Here is a 23617-nt window from a genome sequence, read left to right on the forward strand (position 1 = left end):
CTGTATATACTAAAAGTAACCAGGAAGAAGTAAAATACAAAACATTTGGGGGGTTTAGAACAAAAGGATGTGGGAGTAGAGGGAATCATCAAATATAATTGTGGATCTTTTTTTTTATTAGGAGTCCATTAAACTGGCATATTGTCAGCTGGCCCCCTGTACTAGTTGCCCCACATCTATATCCCCTGTCTCTTTCTCTCTCTGTCTTCTTCTGTCTCTGTGTCTTTGCCTTCATTTGCTCACTTTCTTGCAACTAGTTTTTCTATGAGCAGACAAAGATGTTTACACCTGAAGTAGATTGTAGGTATCCCTGGGGGTTGATAATGGCTATTCGGGCCAAAGCCCAAAATCTCTTAGTGTGGCCAGGAGCACTCTATCCCCTATCACTGCAATCTGCTACGAGTGAAAACATTTTTGAAAGTCTAATTGTTTGGTGTCTGATTTTTGTCTCCAGTGAATTCTTGTCTATGAACAGTGCTGCATGTTTCTCTAGTTGTCCATAGTCGCATGTGAATGTGAGTCACCTCGAGCTTTCATGAAACACTGACACAAAAACATTGTAAAATGTTCCAATTCTATTCAAAATGTAAACTGAAACCTCCAAACCTCTGAACATCATCATTATCATCTCCCTTTTCCTCCTCCTCATCTTCGTCATCATCATCATCATCTTCATCATCTCCTTTTAAGTACCAACCTCTCCATTTCATTTTTGATAAAAAGAAAAGGGTTACTTATGTTTTGTTTTATTTACACCATCATTTCCTTTGCAGGTTCAGGTGTATCCGGTTACGCTGGTAACCTTCATCCAAGTTAGTTTTCCTTGATTATACATAATTCACTTTTTTTTTTCTTTTGTTAAATACTATTCTGTCTCCCTTTAGGTTTTCTTCAGTATCTGTTTTATAAATTCACCTTTCACCATTCAATTCCATGCAATTTCCATCTCACAAAATGCAGGAGAAGGAGTTTGAAATAAGTTATTACTCAAAGCAGAAGTCGACATCAGACCTAACTGTCTCATTTCCCCCCACCTAGCTAACTTCATTGAGTCATGGCACAATAATGCTTTCTTTTACACCAGGAATGTGAGCTTGGGGATCATGCTTGGTGACTTTTCATTTGGCTTCAAAACTCATCTCTCCAGCGCATGTCCTGCTTTGAGTAACCAAACTATCTGCCTGCTTTCTCACATAAAACATCTTAACTACTTACATATTTCTAGCCATTTCTAACTATTGTATTTTCTATATTTTGGAACTGTCATCAGCTTTTACATTAAGTTTTCAAAACACGTCCCTTTGTTTCATTTTAATAGGCATGGCTAGCCATCCTCCCATACCGATTTTGGAACTTGCTGATCACATTGAAAGGTTGAAAGCTAATGACAACCTGAAGTTTTCCCAGGAGTATGAGGTAATGCTCTCAATATTCTGATGCATTGTAATACTCTTCTGACTTTCTCTTTCTTTGACCACATTTCTGAAAATAACTTCTTTCAGTGGTTTTATTTTTACAAATCATTAGGCAGTGCTAGGATCTATTATAAAGCATTTGCTTAAAAAATGGAAATAAAATGGGTTCCCATTGATCAGGAATTTCTGAACAAATTGTGATATATGAATGTAATGTAATACTATTACACCATAAGAAATGGCAAATAAGAGAAATAAAATGTATGCTAATGAAATAACCAACTTTGAAAAGAGATCATGCTTCTGCATGTTAGTTGTTTTCATAAAAAGTGTGATTGGTTCTCATTCATTATAGATTATTTAATGGATTTGATTAATCTTTTACTATTTGGATTTCAACAAAACACTGCCTTGGTAATGACAACTTAGATTTCTATAAAACATTAAGGATTATAAAATTCTTTCCTTTTAACAACCCTATGATGTAGTACAACCATTAAAATGCTCAATTCACTTTTGAGAAAACTGAGAAACAGAGATTAATGATTTTCTCCAAGTTATACATATTAAGTATAAGAATCAGGAACTGAAATTCAAATCTTTTGACTATATAGCCAATGTATCATGAATTTCAAAGTGATATGTATGTAAATGTAAACATGTACATGGAATATATATTCATATACATGATGTGTATAAACTGTACATGTACTGAAATGTCTTTTATCGGTTTTTTTATTTGTTTGTTTTGAGGGGAAGTAGATTAGAATTTCCATTAAATGACAAAATATAATAGAAAATTGTATCTTGGTACATTTTTATCAGTCTTCTATGGAAAAATGCCATGATTGTACGGTAATGTTACAATTTAAAAAACTATTTATGCCACAATGCAGGTATATTATGCAGGACATGTGTTCCATATAAGTTGTGTGGAGTTTCAACTTTAATCACATCTGTTTAAGATTATAGAAATACAAATATCAAGGTGGAAAGGACCTCAAAGGTCACTTACTCTAAACTCATCTAATGAAGACAGATGATAATCTGAGAAGTAATGTGATCCTCACCCAAATAGATATGTTGGAGCCAGGACACACTACCTTTAGTTAGAGGTAGAAAGAAGTCATTTTATATTTTTATGGAGTTATCAGAGAATGTTAAAATCTGTTCCAACATAAAATTAATTATGTTGCTATTAATTATGTTAGAGATCCAGCTAAGGGAAATGAATTGCGCACAGTCACATAGCAAGTCAGTAACTTGCTATCTTTCCATTATTCATTGTAAGCATAATTAAACATGAGACTTTTTTTTAACCTAGAGTACCTTTTAATAATTGGAAGGATTGCCCTCTAATTCACCTTCTCCAGTACTCACCAATATAAACCTTAAATGCTAGAATTCAGACTTGAATGAAATCATACCTTGAATTTCTTGTAAACAATGTCTACTGAGAAAGTTATCTTTTGTGAGAAACAATAGAATAAGTCTCTAATATTTGGATGGTTTTCACTTGACTCTTCCTTTATGAGGAAGAGTAGTAGAGTATCATTTTCATTGGTATCTTGAAAACATTTTCTTCTCTCCACAAAGCTTCAGTATCTCTGCTGCACAAGGATGGTGCTTTTTCAAAATATAGTTTTTTTTTGTTTTTTTTTTTTTTAGTAAGATTGCATTTTTAAAGCACTTCATCTTTCTTGAAGGATATTTTGTTTTGGAGCTCCTCAGTTTAGGAAAAAAAAAACAATTTGTTCTTCTTAGTTCTTAGTAAGGCTGGACAATTTAGTATGGTGGAATATTCCTGGTTGTGAACTCAAAAGACCTGAGACCCAAAATCACTAGTGACAGTCATGAGCCGATAGTACAAGTCACTTACCTTCCTTTTGAGCTTTATCATCATTATATTCCCTAAAAACAGGATCATTATGAGTAAAATACCTTGTGAACTTGGACATGATTCAGGTCTTTTTGTCTAGTATAAATTTACATAAAACAAAATACAATATTGGAATGTAAATTAATTTTGGTTCACCCAAATGATTTCTTGCTTATCTCTTTCTCTTTGCTCACTCCTAATTTTAATGGCTCACTTAAAATGATATATTGTTGAAGTCATTCCTAGGTACTTCAGGGCTTTGGGCTTCAGGTTGCAGATTGGGATTTAGGAGAGAGAGCCAGGTCTTTGAGAGATACTACTTGCATAAATATCAATTATCTCTTTACTATTGAAATTTTTACCTGATCAGCATCTTTCTGAGGTTTTTTTTTTTCATTATCTCAAATGAGAAATTATTAGAAGTTTTCTTTTTTTTTTTAAGTATAGTTAAAAATCTTTAATTGTGGAAAACTGCCTGGTGCAGTGGATTGAGGATTGGACCTTGTGTCTACAAGAATTTAGTTCACATTTGCCTTAAATACTTGTTAATTGTATAATCCTGCCTAAGCACATCACTTACCTTCTCTATCAGCTTCCTTCTCTGTAAAATGAGGAAAATAATAGTGCCTTTCCTTCCAGAGTTTTGAAGATGAAGTGAGATTTCAAAAGTGCTTTGCAAACATTAAATTGATAATAAAATCTATTTTTATTATTCTTGTCATTGTTGTTATTATCCATGTGCTGGCTTAGGTAGAAGAGCGATTTTTATTCCCCATAAGTAACCCATGGAATTATTCTCTACAACCTATTACTACAGAAGAAACCATGGCATGGAAAGAAAGAGACCAAGTTTCTAATGCTAATTCTACCAATAACTTTTAATGGGACAGTGGACAAGCCTCTCATTGGACTAAATTAGTTTTCTTATCTAAGAAACAAGTGTATTGAACTAGATAATCTAAACTCCTTTCCCCTCCAGTGATTTAAAGATTAGTATAGGTATTTGCTGATACCACAGAACACAATGTTGTATTTTATCAACATATAGTAGTTGACAGTGCCTATTAAGCATGAAAAATCATATTCTTCACTACAGTAACTTATACCTCATCAGAAAATTTCATATGTAAGGATATCCTAATAACATTCATTGAACTAAAGATAAGAAGTACTCCTTGAAAGCTGTTACAATTTACATTATTAGTCATCCATGGTCTAAAGATTCTAGTAGCCACTGACATGAGATAGCTTTCAAAGGTTCTTTCCAGTCCATCATTATGATGACTTATAATTAAAGCACTCATTCTCTGGATGCATAGATGTGCTGTAATCCAATATCCATGTGAGTGATATTTAAGTGTTATATTCATCAGTGATGCTTAGATTAGGGATCCCATACTATGCATTAGGTCACAGTTCTTAGCTAAAAAGAAGTCATTTTACTTATTATTATCTGTTTAAATAAAATTGTAGGTTTTGTTTGTAATTGAGAATATGTAATTCAGAGAAATCAAAAAATAGACATTTTATTACTTTTTGATACCTATACTTTGTTTAACACAATCATTGAGAGGCAGAATTTTAATAAGGAGAGAAAACTGGATCTCAGGATGAACTGGGTTCAAATGCTATCCTTGATGCAAACCAGATCTGTGATACCTGGGCAAGTCACTTAAACATTTAATGATCCCAATGATCGCTCCTAAGTTGTAAATTAGAAAACTTTTTTGCTCATCTGCTTTCTTTGAAGGAATTGAGGACTTGCCTTTGCTGTTGAAACCACAGACACAGAACAATAACAACAAAAAATTAATTACTAGATAGATGCTGGTATGGGCTGGAGTTACAGTTCAAACCATGCAAGCCAATTATTAAATTTTCATTGTAATCATTTACATCTTGGAAGTTAGAAAATGCCATAAATCAAGGGTTGGTGTTTTATTTTGTTGGTGATCTAGATTCAAGAAGGTGATAGAGAAAATATTAGTTCAGACCAGCCTAATAGTTTGAAAGTTGTTCTTATTAATTCTAGAGCCAGAATAAGAGGAAACTGGTCAAAAGACCTTCCTAATTGAAATTACTAGAGAATCAGACCATGATATGTCTTTGTCTATCCACTGAACTTCCAAGATTCTACCTCATAGGCTCAAGTACACTGAGTTCTAGGGAGCTGTTCTAGGTAACAGACCTAGGAACAAAATAGCTATCTTTCATTTGAGAACCAAGCTAACTAATACACCAAGGAAAGATATCTTTCAGTGGAGGCAATATTTGTATTGGTGAAATACTGAATCACTACAAGAGAGTACAGTTTCATAAGAGAAATTATAGAACCATGTTTGCTGATGAGAGCTATGGGGATAAAGAGGGGAAATATTTAAAATATTAACTTCTGAAATATTAATGCACATTCTTAAAGAATTTAGTGAAATTTCTTGGTGTCAAATGACCAATGGGTTTTTTAAGGGAAGTCATGATTTTAAGCTGTTCTCCAATACTCTAATGAAAGAAAGAAGGAAAATTGAAATAAACAGCAGACATCTTAAAAATTTTAAAATAACTTACTTTAAATTACCTTATGTGTCAAAGAAAAAGTGTGAGGAAAAGCACCCTTTTATAACCTGTGTTAAGTCTGCTACACTGGATAAATGGCAAAATGGAATTTACCTTCAAAAGTACAATTCATACTCCATTGTTGAATCATTCAAGTGGAACTGACTACTAATTTGCACCAGCCTAAAGAAATAAGTGTCAGGGGAGGATAGATGAGAGAGATACATTTCTTTTATTAAGGTCAAGGAAAGGAGAATGTGTTGAGACATTTTCTTCATCCCTTCATGTTGACTTTAGTCTTTAGGTCAATGTTAAACCCTAATGGGTAGGCAAGTTTTGACCAATTTGATCATGGCCTCAGTAGGCTGGTATGCAACATCATAACAATAGCCTTGCAGAGTCAATGTGTAGTGGTTGATTTTTATTTTTTAATTGTCAGAAGATAACATCTCAGAAAGCAGCTATCAGGATCTTCCAAAAGAATGAATTGGTACTATTGTCAAAGCCAGAATGCTAAGCTGGTTTATTTAATGTTCTGTCCTATAGTACTTTCTTCTTTAATTTAGCCTAGAATCTTGCCAAAGATGAAGGAGGTGGTAGAGGTTAAGGTTAGGTGATTTTCCAGTTTCAGTCCACTCCCATAGTTACATGGTTATAAATAATTGTTTGGCAGGGTACTTGTTGTCTTCAACAAACATTGATTGAGAGCTTGCTTACTTTGGTGGGACACTGTGCTTAATGAAAATTAGGTTAGGGAGAGGTATAAGACCTAATTCCTGTCTTCTAAAAATATGCTGAGGTTATTGGATGCATTCTTTAAAATGGAAAACAATCCAGTTTATACTTTATGCCCCATAAACACTTTAGGAACACTAAACAATAGTATACACTGTATACACAGTCCTGCTGATTACACTTTTAATAGAATATAATTCCTGTATTCTAAAAGTTGGTATAAAATTCCCAGCAAAGATTTGTGAATAATCATAAATTTAAAAAATTTCCTTAATTATTTCCTTAATTTCTAGTCATTTCATTAAATTGACTGGAAAACCATCACATTTGGCCATCTCAAGACCTGGATTTCAATCCTGGTTCTAAAACATATCTGACCTTAGCCAACTGCCTCAGTGTTCCCCTTCATAAAGTAGGAAAGTGATTTTTATTCTCTAAAAAAGTCACCATCAACATCAGCTTGGAACAAAGGCACAACTATGCTTGGCCCACTTTGGAAACAGAGGGAGATCACTATGGATGATTATTCAGAATCAAGGTGACTAGCAAAAGCAATCAGGCAAGGTTCTATGGAGGAGGTAGCAGATGAAGTGGGTCTTGAACATAGGATAAGACTGGGATATAAAGAAAGTAGTAAGCATTCAAAGCATAATGAATGATATAAACAAAAACATAACTATAGAAAGACACAAATTAGATGGAATAAGACAATGTATCTTGACTAGAGTGGTTGTGTAGGAAAAGCAATTTAGAGAGAAACTTGTAAGTGCTAGTTTGTATATACCATTTAAGGATTAGGGTTTTATTATTGAGATGGCAACGAGACATTTTATGTGTGCAAAATGATACTGTATATATGTGAGTTTACCAGCAATATGTAGCAGTGGTAAGCTAGCTTGGATTTATAGTGACTCTTGCATATATATTACACATATGACCATTACAGACTATTGGCAGTATTTGAATTATGATTACCTATTTTCTGAATATTCAGTACAGGGGTCTGGGCATAGAATTTAGCTACTACTCTTTTTTTTTTTCTATTCCAGCTACCATAAAGGACATTTTCCTTTATTCCTTATAGGTATCCTCCCTCTTTAAATGCCTTGTATTTATTTTGTATGTGTCCCATATATGCATACTTCCTCCTTTAATAGAATATAACTTTGAAAGAAGGAACTATCTGCTTTATCCCTAATGCTTAGCACAGTTCCTAACATATTACAGGTGCTTAATAAAGGTTTAATGACTGATTGATTTATAGGTTAATAGACGTTTATAAAATGACATTACTTGAAAGCTTATCATTAAAACAATCCTTTTATAAAGTGATGGCAATCTATGTTACAGTAATATAAGTTATGAACTTGTTTCCCAAGAAATTTAGTCTCATACTTCATTTCATCCAACTTGTAATGGACCTATAACCCTAAAATTCAATTTTATTCGATCCAACAAATAAGCATTGGGTACTCTCTGTGTCCCCAACACTGTGCCTGACACATTCAAAGATGAAAAATGATAAAATCCCTCCCCAGTTTTAGGGGAGAGAAATGTCAGTCATGTATGTATTAAGTGCTTATTGTATTCCAAGAATTGTCCTATATGCTAGAGACACAAAGAAAGAAAAGCTCATTATTTATATCCAAGGAGCTCTCATTCTAACAGAGAAGACTGTATGTAAATATTTCCACATGTACATAGCATATATGTTGTAGTCAGAAGACCCTTGTAACTGAGAGGACCAAGAGGACCTTCTGTGGCCCTAAGTATAGGAATATTGAAAGTAGACCTAAAGGGACAGAGAATTCCATGTATGAGAGACAGGTAATATAAATGCTGCCAGGAGATAGAGTGTCATGGATGAGATATAGCAAGAAAACCTATGTGGCTGAGTCCCAGAGTACAGGAAGGGGAATAAAGTATTTAAAAGACTAGTAAAGAAAAGAAGAGGTTAGATTATGGAGAGCTTAAAATACCCAAGAGAGGATGTGTGTGTGTGTGTGTGTGTGTGTGTGTGTGTATGTATATATGCACACAGGTATATCTATATACATATATGGATGTGTGTGTATGTGTGTATTGAGAAAGAAGAGAACACGTTCAGTTTTGAAATTTGTAATGCAAAGTTTATTTAAGTCTTTCATGTAAAGCAGTCTCATCCTTGTCAAAAGAAAAAAGATCGCTATAGTACTCTGGAAGGCTCTGAAGGGTGTCTTTAAGTTACTGTGTTCACATTATAAAACACAGGCATAACTTCTTTACTAAACTCTATGGGTGTGAATTATCTTTGATCCTGAAGACAACTAAAGATAAACTCATATGTCTCCTACCAGTTAGCATCCTGAATGTGCTAATAATTTCCTCCCTTACTCAAGGCAAGAATCTCTCAACTGTTGTCTCTCCAGATGATAATGAAGTCTCTTATTTGTAATGTTCACAGCATTGTTCCCTTGTCTTTCTGTTTTAATAACAGCAGGTGTTTGCTCAGTACCTTTCTCTGACAAGCTTAAATCATCTTGCTCTTCCTATCTGATTAGTCTTCACAACATCCCAGGGAGGCAAGTTGAAGGAAAGGATGCATTATTTTCCCTATGAATAATAAAAGATATTGAGATCCACAGAAGAAACATGAAAAGCTAGAAAGACCCTTGACTTATTCAGGGCTGTTTTTTTGCTCTAGACTAAACCTTATATAGCTTGTTTTCCCAATCTGGCCTGAGGACAGATTCCTATAGTCTTAGTCTTTAACTAGAACAATAACACATATGTAGAAAATTACTGTGAAGAAATTACAGTTACTAATTTTCACCACATGACTATCCATGGGAAAAACCTGAGGTTTTTCTATGAAATGCTAAGAAAGTATTTCTTCTCCCTCATGAACTAGTCTCACCATTCCCAATGGTAAACATTGAATTTTTCACTATATAGAGGACAAAAATGCTTTATGACCAAAACAGTGACCACACAACAAAGCACTGCCATTTTCCCAAGGAAGAAAGAATGGGTGGAAGAAGGGATTGGGGGTAGCTTTAATGAAGTGTGCTAGAAGGCCATTTCAAATCCCAGAAGCCATTATTTTTAGGGCCACATTTTTTAATCCAAATAGTATATAGTATATCAAGAGATTTTCAATTCCTGTTATCTTTGTGCTTATATTTTAAAATATAAGCCCTTCAGGGTGGCTGCACATATAAAGGCTGAGAAAAGAGTCTACCAATCACAAATGCCAACTTTTTAGTGCCTGCTCTGGATAATCTGTTTTTTTTTTCTTCCATCCTCAAGAATTGATTTTTGTAAAAAGGTAAAGTAGTAGGTAGGTGGCATAAGTATGTCTTTACTTCCAAGACTTAGTTATAAGTAATATACCCTCCTATCTCTTTTCCCACCCTATCTCCTTACTGTCCTTTGACTTATCAGAGACAGAAGAGAATTTCACAAAGTAAGACAGTTGATGTGATGCTTCTTTAATTGCATCTTTTGATTGGTGGCAACTAGTCCATTCATTCTAAACTTAGACCTTAAAATGAGGATAGAATGATTCTGAATTTCCTGTTTCAAATTTCTTCAGACTCATACTTCTCCTGACAGGGGGATGGGCCTCTATGAGAGGTCAGACCATGTCTTTTCTGCAATATAGAATAATTTGTCATTTTTCAACAATCCTACTGGGAATAAGTCTGTATTAGGTTAACCATTAATTTGATATAGCAAGGATTTTTTTTTTAATTCATCAGTGTAGGGAATCTCTCCAGCCCAACAGATTGCCATGCTTTGATGACTTTAAGAGATGGTCTTTTGTATTTTTTTAATAAAAAAATCATCACTCAGTGGTTCAACTTCTGGGATTCATTCTGTCTGACTAGAATGGCTTTTGGACAAAAAGCACCTGTTCTGCCATTGTACCCAGAAGCAATGGCAAGGCATCAGAGGAGTCCTTTGGTCCTGAGTGCCGAAAATACTCAGGAAGGAGTAGACAGAAGGAGTAGAAGAAATTACATGCACTGGGGATATTTAGCAATGCCTTACAGGAATATAAAATTTTAATGTGCAAAATTTGTATGGCAATTGGAAAATATGGTTTTTTATAAAAAAATTCATGTTTGCTCCATAATTAAAGCCTCACCTAGTGGGTGAGTTTAATGGTGAATCCATCAATCATAACTCCTGCTTAAGAAGCTTGTGGAATTTTTCTGTACTTTTCTAGCGTTTTTGAAGGAAAAAAATAGTAAAAAAATTTATTAATGGGTTTTGTTTTTATATAACTTTCACTTTCCAGTATATCTTTCTCTTATCCCTTCCTTGAAGAGACATGCCCAATATAAAAGGACAAATATAAATAAGAAAGGGGTAGGGGTCATCAGTTCAGTAAAGTTAACTAATAATATATCACTTGAAACTGACAGTATATGCAGTGTTCTGCTCCTGTAAAGGAATAAGGTATATTTTCTATGAAGAAGAAAATTCTTGCTAGTCTTTTCAGTTTAGAGATCTATAACCTTTCTTTTTAGGTTATTAAAATCATTTTTTCTAATATATATTTTTCAGTTTCCTATAAACACATTTTTTCATTAATACCATATATCAAATTTTGTAAGCACTTCATCTAGCATAGTATTTTGTTTCTTCTAGTTTACAAATAATAAAACTTGATGTTTATAATTAGATTGTTTCCATCTTTCATACCTTTCTTTAATTTATTTTACCTCTTCAGGATGGGACCAAATTCCCATTGAAAGCTACTCAAGCAAAAGTTCTTAATATTTAGAAAAAAGATTTTGTCCTCCTTTTAGACCTCCTTTAAATTCAATGAATATTTACTAAATTAATCATCTCTTGCATGCAAGGCTTTGTGCTAGGTGCTAGGAATTTAAAAAAAAAAAAAAAAAACATAGTCCCTGACCTCAAAAAGGTTGTACTCTACTAGGAACAAAAGATACATACAAAAATAAATAAGAGTAAAGTGAAGATCCAGGAAGAACGTTATAAAAATTTTATAATGGGATTGAACAGAATTTATAGACTATCTAGTTATACTCCCTAGAAGGCTAGGTAAACCAGGGAATACTTTGGACCTAGAATCTGGAAATCCTGAATTCACATCCAGCCTTAAACATTTACTAAGTGTGTTACCCTGGGCAAGTCTGCCTCACTTTCCTCAACTATTATTTTCTTATTTCCCAAAGTTGTTGTGCTCACAAATAAGACATTTATGAATCAATTAGCACAGTCCCTGACACATAGTAGGCTCTTAATAAATGCTTGTTTCCTTCCTTCCTTTATAAGTAAGGAACTTAGGCCCAGAGAAAGTAGATCACTTGCCCAACGTCTCATCTAATAAGCAGAAGGTTGGCATTTTAATCTAGATTCTTGGTTTCCAAATTCAACTTTTTGCTTCAACTTGCCATTATTCCATCTAGCGCACCTCATTTTGCATCTAAAGAGATTAAGGTCCAGAGGAGAGAAGCAATATGTTCAGACATGCTAAAATAATAAACATCTAAACCAGAACCTAAATGTAAGGCATGAGAATTCCATTTAAGTGTTTTCCATAACCTCTGGCAGTGTGAACAATTGAAAAGTTCATTTATTTGCTACCCATAATTTTTTTTCTGCTTTAACTTACTGTAGAGCCCTACACTTAGATCCTCTATAAGAGCAGAATGTATATATATATATATATATAAAAATTCTTTTACCAAGAACATTTTTGACCCATGAAACAGCAATCAAGACATCAAAAGCCATCAAAACAGACAATGTCACAATTTGCAAATCCAAATAAAAATATTTTCAGTAAAATAGACTTCCCTGCTCCAAATATTTTACATATTTGCATATTAATGTACACATACTGCCTATTGATGTACACAGACATGCATGCATACTTGTATATCCCAATAGTGTGATTCAAGTGCATTTCACCTCTGGTTTTGTCTCATGCTTGAAATTGTAAAATTCAATCCATACAGAAGAAGGTTGCAAATTAATTGCCATTGACTTCTGTGTTGAAAACCAATTCATCAGGAAACTAGAATATGTTGAGTAGATAATACAGAGGAAGAACAAGAAAGGAGTGGAAAGATAGATAGATAGATAGATAGATAGATAGATAGATAGATAGATAGATAGATAGCCATAACTTTGTCAGAGGTGCTGTATATCATTTTCATATTTCTTAATATGATGCTTTGTGGTTGGTGGTTAACAGTTAGCCTGAAGTTGTGACTTTAAGGATTCGAGGAAGTTGTGACTCTAAGGATTCGAGAAAGTTGAAATCATGTTCTGGCAAAGTGCCCGGCTGCTCAAAATAAGCAGGTAGATTATCAATTCCAGTGGATAGTATTTGTAATGAAAGGAAAATCCATTCCTTGAAATAAATTAAGCTTCACAAATCTATTAAAGGGATGGCAATTGATATGAATTCTTTTTTTAAAGTACACATTCATATACATGAAATCATCTTTAAAGATTTTGCCAATGAATTTAGTGAAGTAGTTGCCAGAAGTCACAAAAAATAAAAGGACACTTTAGACTTGCCAGACCATTTGCCCCTTTTTTGGCTTGGCAAGAAAGTACAGTCATGCTGCATGCTTTAATTTCTCCCATGATCCCTGTATCATTAACCTTACGTTTTATTCAAGTTTAAATGAATGATTCAACGCATTATTAAAGGCATACTCTCATGAGTTCAACAAGTTAACATCTAATATTCATGGTATTTGAAGAGAATTTCAAATAATAAACTCTTGAGATACCACCACCCTCATCCTGGGAAAATTTAGGATTAGATAAATAGATAGAACATTTCTTCACATGCCAGTTTTCATTTTAGCATAATTTTTTTTTTTTTGCAGTGAATCTACCTCTTCTCCATGACCTTGAAGTAGATAAAGCTTGTAGCAAATGAGAATCAATGAGCAAAGTTAGCCAAGAGTGATGTATATTTAAGGCTAGGAGTATTGAATTCATATAGGTAGATGGTTTAGGCCCTTACTTTCAACCTTGAGGGATTGTTATCCATGAGCGCTACAGTCAGCAAAGACTGGAGAAGAAGAATCAAAAATAAATAAATGAATTGACAATAAAGACTTCCAGCAAAACAAACTTTAGGGGCTCTTCCTTCTTTCTGTTCATTGATATTTTCATATGTATCTTGACTGCAGTTCTTAGGCAGACCTCTCCAACATTCAGATTTAAACTTTGTAACAGCAGTTCTCTATCATGCAGTAATATTTAAAGAAATATAGGAAACCAGGATTTTAGGAATTAGAAAAGACTTTAAAGTTCACCTAATCTATAGTCAGAGAGTAAGTTCAAATAAGCACATGAAATGGCACAGCTGGAAGAGGATTTAGAAACTACCTAATCCACTCCCTTATGCTAATGATGAGGAATTTTAGGTCCAGAGATTTGAGTTAATGACAGATTCAAATGAAATCAATATGTACATATTTAAAAACATGAACCTACTTACACTTAAATATATTGGCTTGTTAAAATATTATTTGCAGTCTGTAATTGACATTTTGTTGACATAGGTAATTCTTAGTAAGGAAATTCCCTCTTTTTGTGCAGACTGGCAACTTGTTTGGGATCCCAACAAGTGGTTTTTGGCATTGAATGGGAAAGAAAAGTGATTACATGGCTAGAATGTGTCAGAGGAAGTAACTGAAGTCATATATTTCTAATTCCAAAGATGGGATTCCATCCATAATACCATTCTACTTCTGTTTAATAAACCCACAAACCAGGCTAAATGACAATAACAAACATTTCTCTCATTCCATATAAAAACACAGATTGAAAATATAATAGTTATTTGGCACAGCTGATAAGGGTTATGGAAAACTATGAATTTCCTGGTGGTACTAATGCTCATAGAAAAAAATGGAACTGCCCCAAGGTTATAGAAGCATTAAATCAGTCAATAGACATTTAATAAGCACTTATTATGTCACAGGTACCATGCTAAGTCCTAATAATACTAAGAAAAGCAAAAGGCTGGAAAGGTAGAAAGGAGGAAAGGTAATGAAGGGTTTTAAAAGCTAAACAAAGGATTTTATCATTGATCCTGGAGGAAATTGGGAAGAAGGCTGGAGTTTATTGAACAGAAGGTGATATGTTCAAACCTGTATGTTAGGAAGATCAATTTAAAGGGTGGAATGTAATGGGGATGGAGACCCCCATTAGGCAAAGAGACTAAATAGCTGACAATTGCAATACTTTAGACACGAAGTAATGAGGTCCAATACTAGAGTAGTTGCTATAAGAATGGAGAAACCTTAAGACTAAGAAATAAATAAAATATGTAGGATAAGCACAAATGTTGCAAGCTTGAATGGTGTGGGACTACTAGTTCTCTTGGCATTAATAGGGAAGTTTAGAAGGGTAGAGGATTTTGCAAGAGACTGAGAAGAGATATGATAAATTTAGTTTCAGATGTCTATAGGACACCTATATGTCTAATAAGTAGCTGGAGATAAAAAAAAATAAAGTTGAGAAAAAGTGTTGTTTCATCATTTTCAGTGACCCCATTTGGGGTTTTCTTGGCAAAGATGCTGGAGTGATTTGCCAGTTTCTTCTCCAACTCTTTTTGAAGATGAAGAAACTGAGATAAATAGAGTTGAATGAATTGCCCAAGGTCACACAGTAGTAAGTGTCTGAGGCCAGATTTGAACTCAGGAAAATGAGTTTTTCTGACTCCAGACCCAGCACTCTATCCACTGAGTCACCTAGCCACTACCAAAGAAAAATAAATAGATATGAGAATCATCTGCATAGAATTGATAATTAAACCCATAAAAACTGACGAGATTACCAAATGAGACAATTTGGATGGAAAAGAGAGGGGCCATTTCATTTAGTGGCTATTTCAAAGCTAAACATTCAGCAAAAAAAGACAGAGAAATGGCCAAACAGGTAGGTAAATTACCAGAAGAGAAACATATTGTAAAAACTTAGAGAAAAAAGTACAAAGCAGAAGAGAGTGATCAATAGTGTCCAAGATTGCAGGAAAAAGTAAAAAAAAAGGATGAGAAAGTAAAAAAAAAAAACAATTATATTTAAATTAATCCTTGGAAAAAGTAGTTTTAATTGAATGATAGAAAGTTAGAAATCAGATTATAGAAGGTTTAGAAGTGAATGAGAAAAGAGGAAGTGAAGACACGTAGCATAGATGTCTTTCTCAAGCAATTTAACCATGAAATGAAAGACATATGCAGATAGATAATTAAGATGATGGAGTCAACTGAAATTTTTGTTTTATGTTTTTAAGAATAGAGAAGGTATGATTTTGGATGTATGTAGCAAAGAAGTAATCTGTAGATTGGGATGGATTGAACATTAGTGAGAGAGTGGATAATATAGGGGGCATTTGATTGAAAAAGATATGATAAAGAATACATGTAGAGTGCAACCTTCACAAGGAGAAGAGCCATCTCTTTGTATGAAATAGTGGTAAAGAGGAGATAGTGGGAAGAGAATCTCTAAGTGATGTAAGATTACTAAAATGGGGGAAAAGAAAGCTCTAGACAAATGAACTTAGTTTTGTTTTTTGTTTTTTTTTAAATAAACTATGAGACAAATTCCTTAACTAAGAGAGTAAGACTGTATGGGTGGAGAGGAGATAAACATGGTAGATATGAAGGTAAAAAATATATAAGATCTAGAACCAGATTGAATACACGAGATGAATATAAATTAGGCATCATTAGTTAATTCTGAAGTTGCAAGTCTGGGTGACTGGGAAAATGACGATTCCTTTGATATATAGGGAAATTTAGAAAAGGTTCTAGGGAGAAGGGAGATGTGTTTTAAAGTGTCTGTAGGATAGTCAGTTCAAAATGCCCAATTAATAGAAGGAATTGAAGAGTTTGAAGAAACCACGGTGGTGAGTGAGAAAGTGAATTGATTATGAAAGTATAAAAAAATTACTGCAGTGAAATCCCAATTGAAATAAGGTAACATTAATTTGGAGTGAACTCAGTGCAATTTCATGATTTCAATTTTTTTTATTTTATTTTTTAATTTTTAAATAACTTTTTATTGATAGAACGCATGCCAGGGTAATTTTTTACAGCATTATCCCTTGCATTCACTTCTGTTCCGATTTTTCCCCTCCCTCCCTCCACCCCTTCCCCCAGATGGCAAGAGTCCTTTACATGTTGAATGGGTTGCAGTATATCCTAGATACAATATATGTGTGCAGAACCGAACAGTTTTCTTGTTGCACAGGGAGAATTGAATTCAGAAGGTATAAATAACCCGGGAAGAAAAACAAAAATGCAAGCAATTTATATTCATTTCCCAGTATTCTTTCTCTGGGTGTAGCTGCTTCTGTCCATCTTTGATCAATTAAGGCTTTCTTTATCGAAGAGGTCCACTTCCATCAGAATACATCCTCAAACAGTATCGTTGTTGAGGTATATAATGATCTCCTGGTTCTGCTCATTTCACTCAGCATCAGTTCATGTAAGTTTCGCCAGTCCTCTCTGTATTCATCCTGCTGGTCATTCCTTACAGAACAATAATATTCCAAAATGTTCATATACCACAATTTACTCAACCATTCTCCAATTGATGGATATCCTTTCATTTTTCCAGCTTCTAGCCACTACAAACAGGGCTGCCACAAACATTTTGGCACATACAGGTCCCTTTCCTTTCTTTATCATGATTTCAATTTCAATTAACAGCTCTTCTAGAAGAACAAAGAAGCAGATCATAGATATAATCTAAGGTATAGTAAGGCATGATTAATAATTGGGTAATGAGTGAAGGACTTGGTTGCAGAGTTCAATGTAGATTTGAACTGGTTCAATAAATTTTCAAGATAAAGAAGAAAACACATGGTAGCCAATACAAGGTGATAGCCTTAAGAAAGAAGTAAGAAGTGAAAAGATTAGAAATTACCATGAGAAGAAAGAAAAGGGTCAAGGGTCATATGGTAGAAGGATAGAGGTAATAATAAAAGATGGATCAGATAAAATCATTTTAGGATGCAGGAACATGCAAATAGAAGGATTGTTGGTGATGGCAAGATCAACAGTATGACCATCTGGGGTGTGTATCTGAAGCAAAATGCTAGAGTACATTGTAAAAATTGAATAAAGTTTGGTCTTTGGAAAAAGAAACTTTGGGATTTAGTCTCAGGTCCCAGTCCCCAGATTCAAGTTTTTTCTTCTGATTCTTTGCAGACCACTGCCCAGATAGCAACTACCAAGTGCGTCTTTGATAAAGATGCTAGTTTAGCTTATATGAGGAAGAGTTCATTCAATTTTATACAAGTGGTAGTGGTCTATGATAATAGTTTCTTCATAGTATAACTTAGTAGGAACATTTACCATTGGACTATTATATCATACTATTATACCATATTATTAAACCTCCCTTAGGTAACCAACAATCACATCCAAGCCTGATAGTATTTTATGTATAATCACTCTGCACTTAACTAACTTTGTGGTGAAGACATTAATCATAACACTTAGGGTCAAGAAATGAGGATAATATCCTTCTTTTGGTATTGTTATGGAGAGAGATCATGGGATCATATATTTAGATATAGAAAAGAATCTTAGATATTAGGTAATATTATATTATGTTATAATGATTATATCCTATTATCCTTCTCGTCCTATCAATGAAGAAACTGAGACACAGAGATTTTTTTTTTTTGACCAAGATCACATAGACAGTAGGAGCATGAATAGCATTTGAACCTAGGGTTTTTTCTATTGTATGTTACTCTTGTTATGGCATTAAAGTGGTATCCATGTCTTTGGGCCAATATGGAAACAAATTACCAATTTCTTCCTCTTTCAAATCTAAATATCTTTCAAGAAAATGAATGAAAAAATAGTATTTTTAGTACTTATCTCTCTTTTCATCATAAAAATATTTGCATGAAAACAGCCTCTTTGCTTCTTAAGCCTTTATCTGCTTTTGTTATTCATTCCCTCTTGAAAAGAGGCATAATCTTTTGTTTTTAATACATAATCATTTCCACTGCAAGCAATGGTGATGTCACAGACCAAGGATTATAATTTGAGCTAGAAAATAAACAGATTGACTATAAAAAACAAAGCTGCTGGTGACTTTCAAATATTCTCAAGAACAAAGGAAATACTAATACTATGAAGGCAAAATTGTAAGGGGAAGTTTTTAAATTTTTAATATAACATATTCTTTTAGAAAATAATCAATTGTGCACTTCTGCTTTTCTAGTTTGACAAATTTTAGGCTGGGCCCCTTAGTAGCTGGATTTTGCTAGGATTCCCAGGTTTCATACTTAGGCTTTTCTTCCCACAAAATGGGATATGACATCTTGCCTGAAATTTGGTTAAAATCCCTGTTTGAATGGTGGGTTTGATCTGCCTCATTTTGAATAATCAGTAAATGATTCAGGCTTTAAAGTCGAAAACCAGCTTGGTATAATATGTCTAGTCAAAGTATTATTCTCAGTGCACTACCTTTCAGTGATAATAGAAAATCAGGCACACTGTGATAACTGCCTAGTTCCATCATTCTTGTTGGCTAGCTTATCCACTTTGACATAGCTTCAACCCTATTTGTGGGGGGTTATCCCAGCTGAGTTTTCGCAATATAGCTAATATCAGAATTTGTCCCTGACTACTGTTTTGCTGAGTGACTTCTAGGTGAGTGTTTTAAATCAACTAATGAAAGATAATAACTTTTTTTTTTGTTTTATTGGTTGTTCAGTCATGTCCAGCTCTTCATTACCCTGTGAACATTTTTTTGTTTTGTTTTGTTTTGGCAAAGATACTAGAGCAATACAAATGATTTGCCATTTTTTTCTCCAATGGATTAAGCCAGGGATTGAGAGAGAATCAAGCATCTAGTGGGCATCTGAATCTGCATTTGAGTTCATCTTCCTAAATCCATGCTGCCTTCTATAATAAATGGTACTTTTCTTAAAATTCTACTGCTTACCATTGAAAAGCTCGAATCAATGATATTTCAGAGTTTTGAATATTGAAATTCTCTTACCCGTGTTTCTTAAAATGTCTTTACCAGATGCAAATGTCCTCACATATTTTGAGAAAAGTTTCTGGGTTGTGTCTTATCCAATTTTTCCTCAGTGACATCTTGGTAGTGAATACTTTTATTCCTCCAGAAAGCATTCTAAGACTTGTTCTATTTTACAGAATGAATAGATGGTAGCATGAGCCATCCATTATTTTCAGCATCCTTGATAATCGATACAGATCACTGAGCAGTCAATTTATCTCAGCTATCAGTATTGATCAGGAAAAGGAACTGAACAAATGGATCAGCCAAGCTATATACAAGTTCAGCTCTTTTGTAGACTGATTCTAAGAACCATCTGCACACTCCAGTGAACAAAACAGTGACAAAAAACCAAAAAAGTCATGTCCTCCTAGAAAATGACAGGGTTGGGTTAGATCTGCCAAAGTTTCTTCTGGTTCCAAAATTCTAGAATTACATGATAAATTTTTTCTCTGAAAATATTCTTAGGGAAAATATAAGATAAAAATCTAAGATGCTAAGGATCAAATATGTAGTATGCATCTATGCTGTGAGGCCTTATGAAAGGGACTATAGAAGATACAGAGAAATACAAGACCCTATTCTCACTCTCAAAAAGCCACTTGTAATTACAAATACAGATTAAAAAGTTAAAATGAAGAGCAAGATTTAAATACCAATTCAAGAGAGGAAGAAACTAAAAAGATATTATTTAGTTATTTTTAGTCATGTCTGAGTCTCAGTGATCCCATTTGGGATTTTCTTGGCAGAGACAGTGGAGTGGTTGTCATTTCCTTCTCCAGTTCATTTTACAGATGAGCAAACTGAGGCAAACAGGGTTAAGTGACTTGCCCAGTGTCACACAGCTAATAAGTGTCTAAGGCCAGATTTGAACAGAGGAAGATGAATCTTCCTGACTCCAGGCCCAGTACTTTACCCACTGAATCACCTAGCTGGCCAAACTGAAAAGTAGCAAGTGATTAATCACCACCTGGAAGTGATGAAAAACTGGAATCAGATTGTAGAGGATCCTGGTTAAAAGAATAAGCTACTAGACAGTCTGTAATAATGATGAGTGGTATTCTGAACAGAAAAATTGGCATTGTCATGTAGTATGTCTAGAAGGAATCATTGAATGTAGGCAGTGAGACTAATTTAGAAGGCACCGCATTATTCATTGGATGTACACAGGTGATGTAGCGGGTAGAGTACTGGACCTGGAGTCAATATGATATTAGTTCAAATGTGGTCTGACACTTAAGCTGTGTGACCCTGAGCAAGTCATTTAACCTTGTTTGCTTTAGTTCCCTCATCTATAAAATGAGTTTGGAGAAGGAAATGGCAAGCCATTCCAGTATCTTTGCCAAGAAAACCCAAAAAGGTGTCATGAAAAGTCAGACATAAATAAAAATGACTAAATAATAACCACAAAACCACAGTGATCAAAGGGGAAGTAATGAAGGTTTGAATTAAGATTTTAAAACCACAAAGTGTTAGAGCTTGAAAGGATTATAGGATCATAGATTTAGAGCTGGAAGAGATCTCAGAGATCATTTAACTCAACATGCATTTTGCAGATGGGGAAATTGAAGCCCAAATAGGTGGTGATCTACACATAAAATAAGCCTCATAGGCAAGATTTGAATGTAGTACCATAGTAAGTATTTAAACCAATAACCCTGCTTTATATACAATGATGATGTAGTCCCACATAGTAAAGCAATTTTCCTGGAGTTCCACAGCATTTAGTACAAGTACTATGATTAGAATCTATGTCCTAGCACACTCTTTAATACAAGTAAGAGGCAGTGAGAATGAAGTTGATTACCTTTGAGATCCACCTAGCAAAGGAAGAATTACCAGGTATTAGTCACTGATCAGTTACAGGAAATGAATGAATAGGAAGAGTTAAAGCAGAGGATTGGAACCAGGGTAATTGAGAAATGGAGGGATCATTAACAGAAATAAAGAAGTAAGGAGCAGCATCGCTATTGAGTAGGACAAAGATAGATGTTGAATTTAAAGGTAATGGTATGATATCTAAGTGCAATTATCCAACAGGGTGTAAATATAGAACAAAGCTAGAGAACTTTGCTGTTAGTTGCATATTGCCATAGGATTTGGAAGAGAACATGACTTTACTATACTTTAATTCCTTCATTTTATGAATGAGGCAACAGAAGCCTGGAGAAAAGTTTAATGCCTAAGGATACAAGAGAATAGTTGGTGAAGCCATCAGTAAATGAAATCATAGGACATTAGAATTGGAAGGGAACTCAGATCATTCAGTGACCATCCGTCAGTTTACAAATGAAGGAACTTGGGCCTTAAATAAATAATTTTTTTGGACCCAAAATCATAGAAATAGCAAAGAAAGGAGCTGGGATTTGACAACAAACCCAGTTCTTTTGCCATTGTATGATGTCTCATTCTTCAAAAGGAGACAATAAAGTATGAAGTGCAGAGAATTGGTCAGGGATGATCTTGGGGTAATAGCTACCTTTTAGTGTCTTCTAGACATTGAGCGATTGAGCTAGACTCTGAGAGAATGGGGCAGAGGAAAATATAGAAAGTTATATGTTATAGTGCCTGCTTCCTTGAAGCTTATAGACTAGTTCTAAAAGAGACCACAACTCTAAGAAAACAATTAACCAACCAACCAACAACAACAACAAAGAATAGCAAATAAACATCAAATGAGCAACAAAATAGACAATTAATGATATAAGCATTGAATGAGAAATGACACAGACGGATTCTGGATTTTAGTTATAGTCACCTGCCTTAGGAGATGACAGACAAATATCATTCATTCTTTTATTCTCCCCACTTAATACAGTATTAATTTGAAGTTTATAATAGACCCCATGATCACTTTGATGAACTAACATTACCTCTTGGTAAACATGGGCTAGTCTTTCAGGAGTAATACCCCACTTTGAGCCGTTAGCCATCTGTGTCACAATAGTTAGAAGATTAGTTGCAGCAGGGATGGTAATAACAGTATTACAACTGCCTTAATTTTTGTGTGTATAAAGCCCCCATATTATAGCCATTCTGTGAAGAATTCCAGGTCTTTGTCAATGACAGATTTATTGAGGACAAGCTTTCAGAAGGATTCTACTCGAAATCCTATTAAATTGCCATCCATTAAACCATTAGAGCACTCATTAAAACTGTTAGTGCAGACTTCTTGTTATTCATGAGTTATTGGTCGTTCCCACTTCTGAGATGTGTCTGCCAATACCAGCATACCCTTTGTTCCATTATGGCTATTCAGTTCCAAGAAAGTGAACATCAGCCTTCTCTCCCTATTCCTTCACGGTGTTTATTGTTTGTGGGTTGGTCTCTTTGTTCCTAGTTCAGTTGAGTGAAATAGAGTAGAGATTACAGTTAAGTTCCCATTCATTTGAACTTGATGAGAAATGTGTTGTCTAGCTGTGTAGGAGTCTGATTTGCTATATATCATTAAGTATTAAGTGTAGGGGGTGTAAAAATGATGTGGCTTTGATTGCATGCTGATAATATAGCTGGGCAGTGAATGACAAAAACACCTGACATTTAAATCTATTATAATACCATATAGTTTTTAAATTATAATTCAAGTATGTTCAAGTTAAACTTGTAATTCATATGCAATAAACATTTTTAAAATATTTAATATCTGAATGTTCCTATATTCTTTTGTAAGGGCATGTAAAGAATAATTTGTGATGCCTCCAATAACCTTTTTTTAGATAGCAGCTTATCTCTGACTCTCAGAGATCACAAGTACTCTATACTAGGCAGCCTTGGTAGGTGGAAACTAGCTCTACAATCATTATACATTTTTAAAGAACTATTGGAAAAGAGTGGACCCTTAGAGACTCTCTCCTGTGCCAAAATATTTAGGAAAGTTGATGTCTTGTCTACTTTCTAGACTTTAAGATCAATACGGTTTGGAACATTGATTTATTTGTAACTTGTATTGCCCTCATTAATAAGTACAGTGCTCTGCATGGAGAATGTGCTTAATAATTGC

At 34.2% G+C, this 23617-nt stretch overlaps 1 protein-coding gene across 18 annotated transcripts in view; it reads left to right on the forward strand.

Annotated features, from left to right (window-relative positions):
• The window catches only part of PTPRD (protein tyrosine phosphatase receptor type D), a 2844105-nt gene that overhangs the window by 2718042 nt on the left and 102446 nt on the right, over positions 1–23617 (forward strand). For 13 of the 18 annotated variants that reach the window (XM_051987498.1, XM_051987402.1, XM_051987374.1 and 10 more), the window contains 2 exons: positions 774–812; positions 1319–1416. In XM_051987498.1, coding sequence (XP_051843458.1) covers positions 774–812; positions 1319–1416 — 137 coding nt within the window. The remainder of the gene's footprint in view (positions 1–773; positions 813–1318; positions 1417–23617) is intronic. The other 5 variants (XM_051987452.1, XM_051987460.1, XM_051987478.1 and 2 more) reach the window with 1 other exon arrangement.

The sequence above is a fragment of the Antechinus flavipes genome, chromosome 1 (assembly GCF_016432865.1).
Source record: "Antechinus flavipes isolate AdamAnt ecotype Samford, QLD, Australia chromosome 1, AdamAnt_v2, whole genome shotgun sequence".
Taxonomy (NCBI): Eukaryota; Metazoa; Chordata; class Mammalia; order Dasyuromorphia; family Dasyuridae; genus Antechinus; species Antechinus flavipes.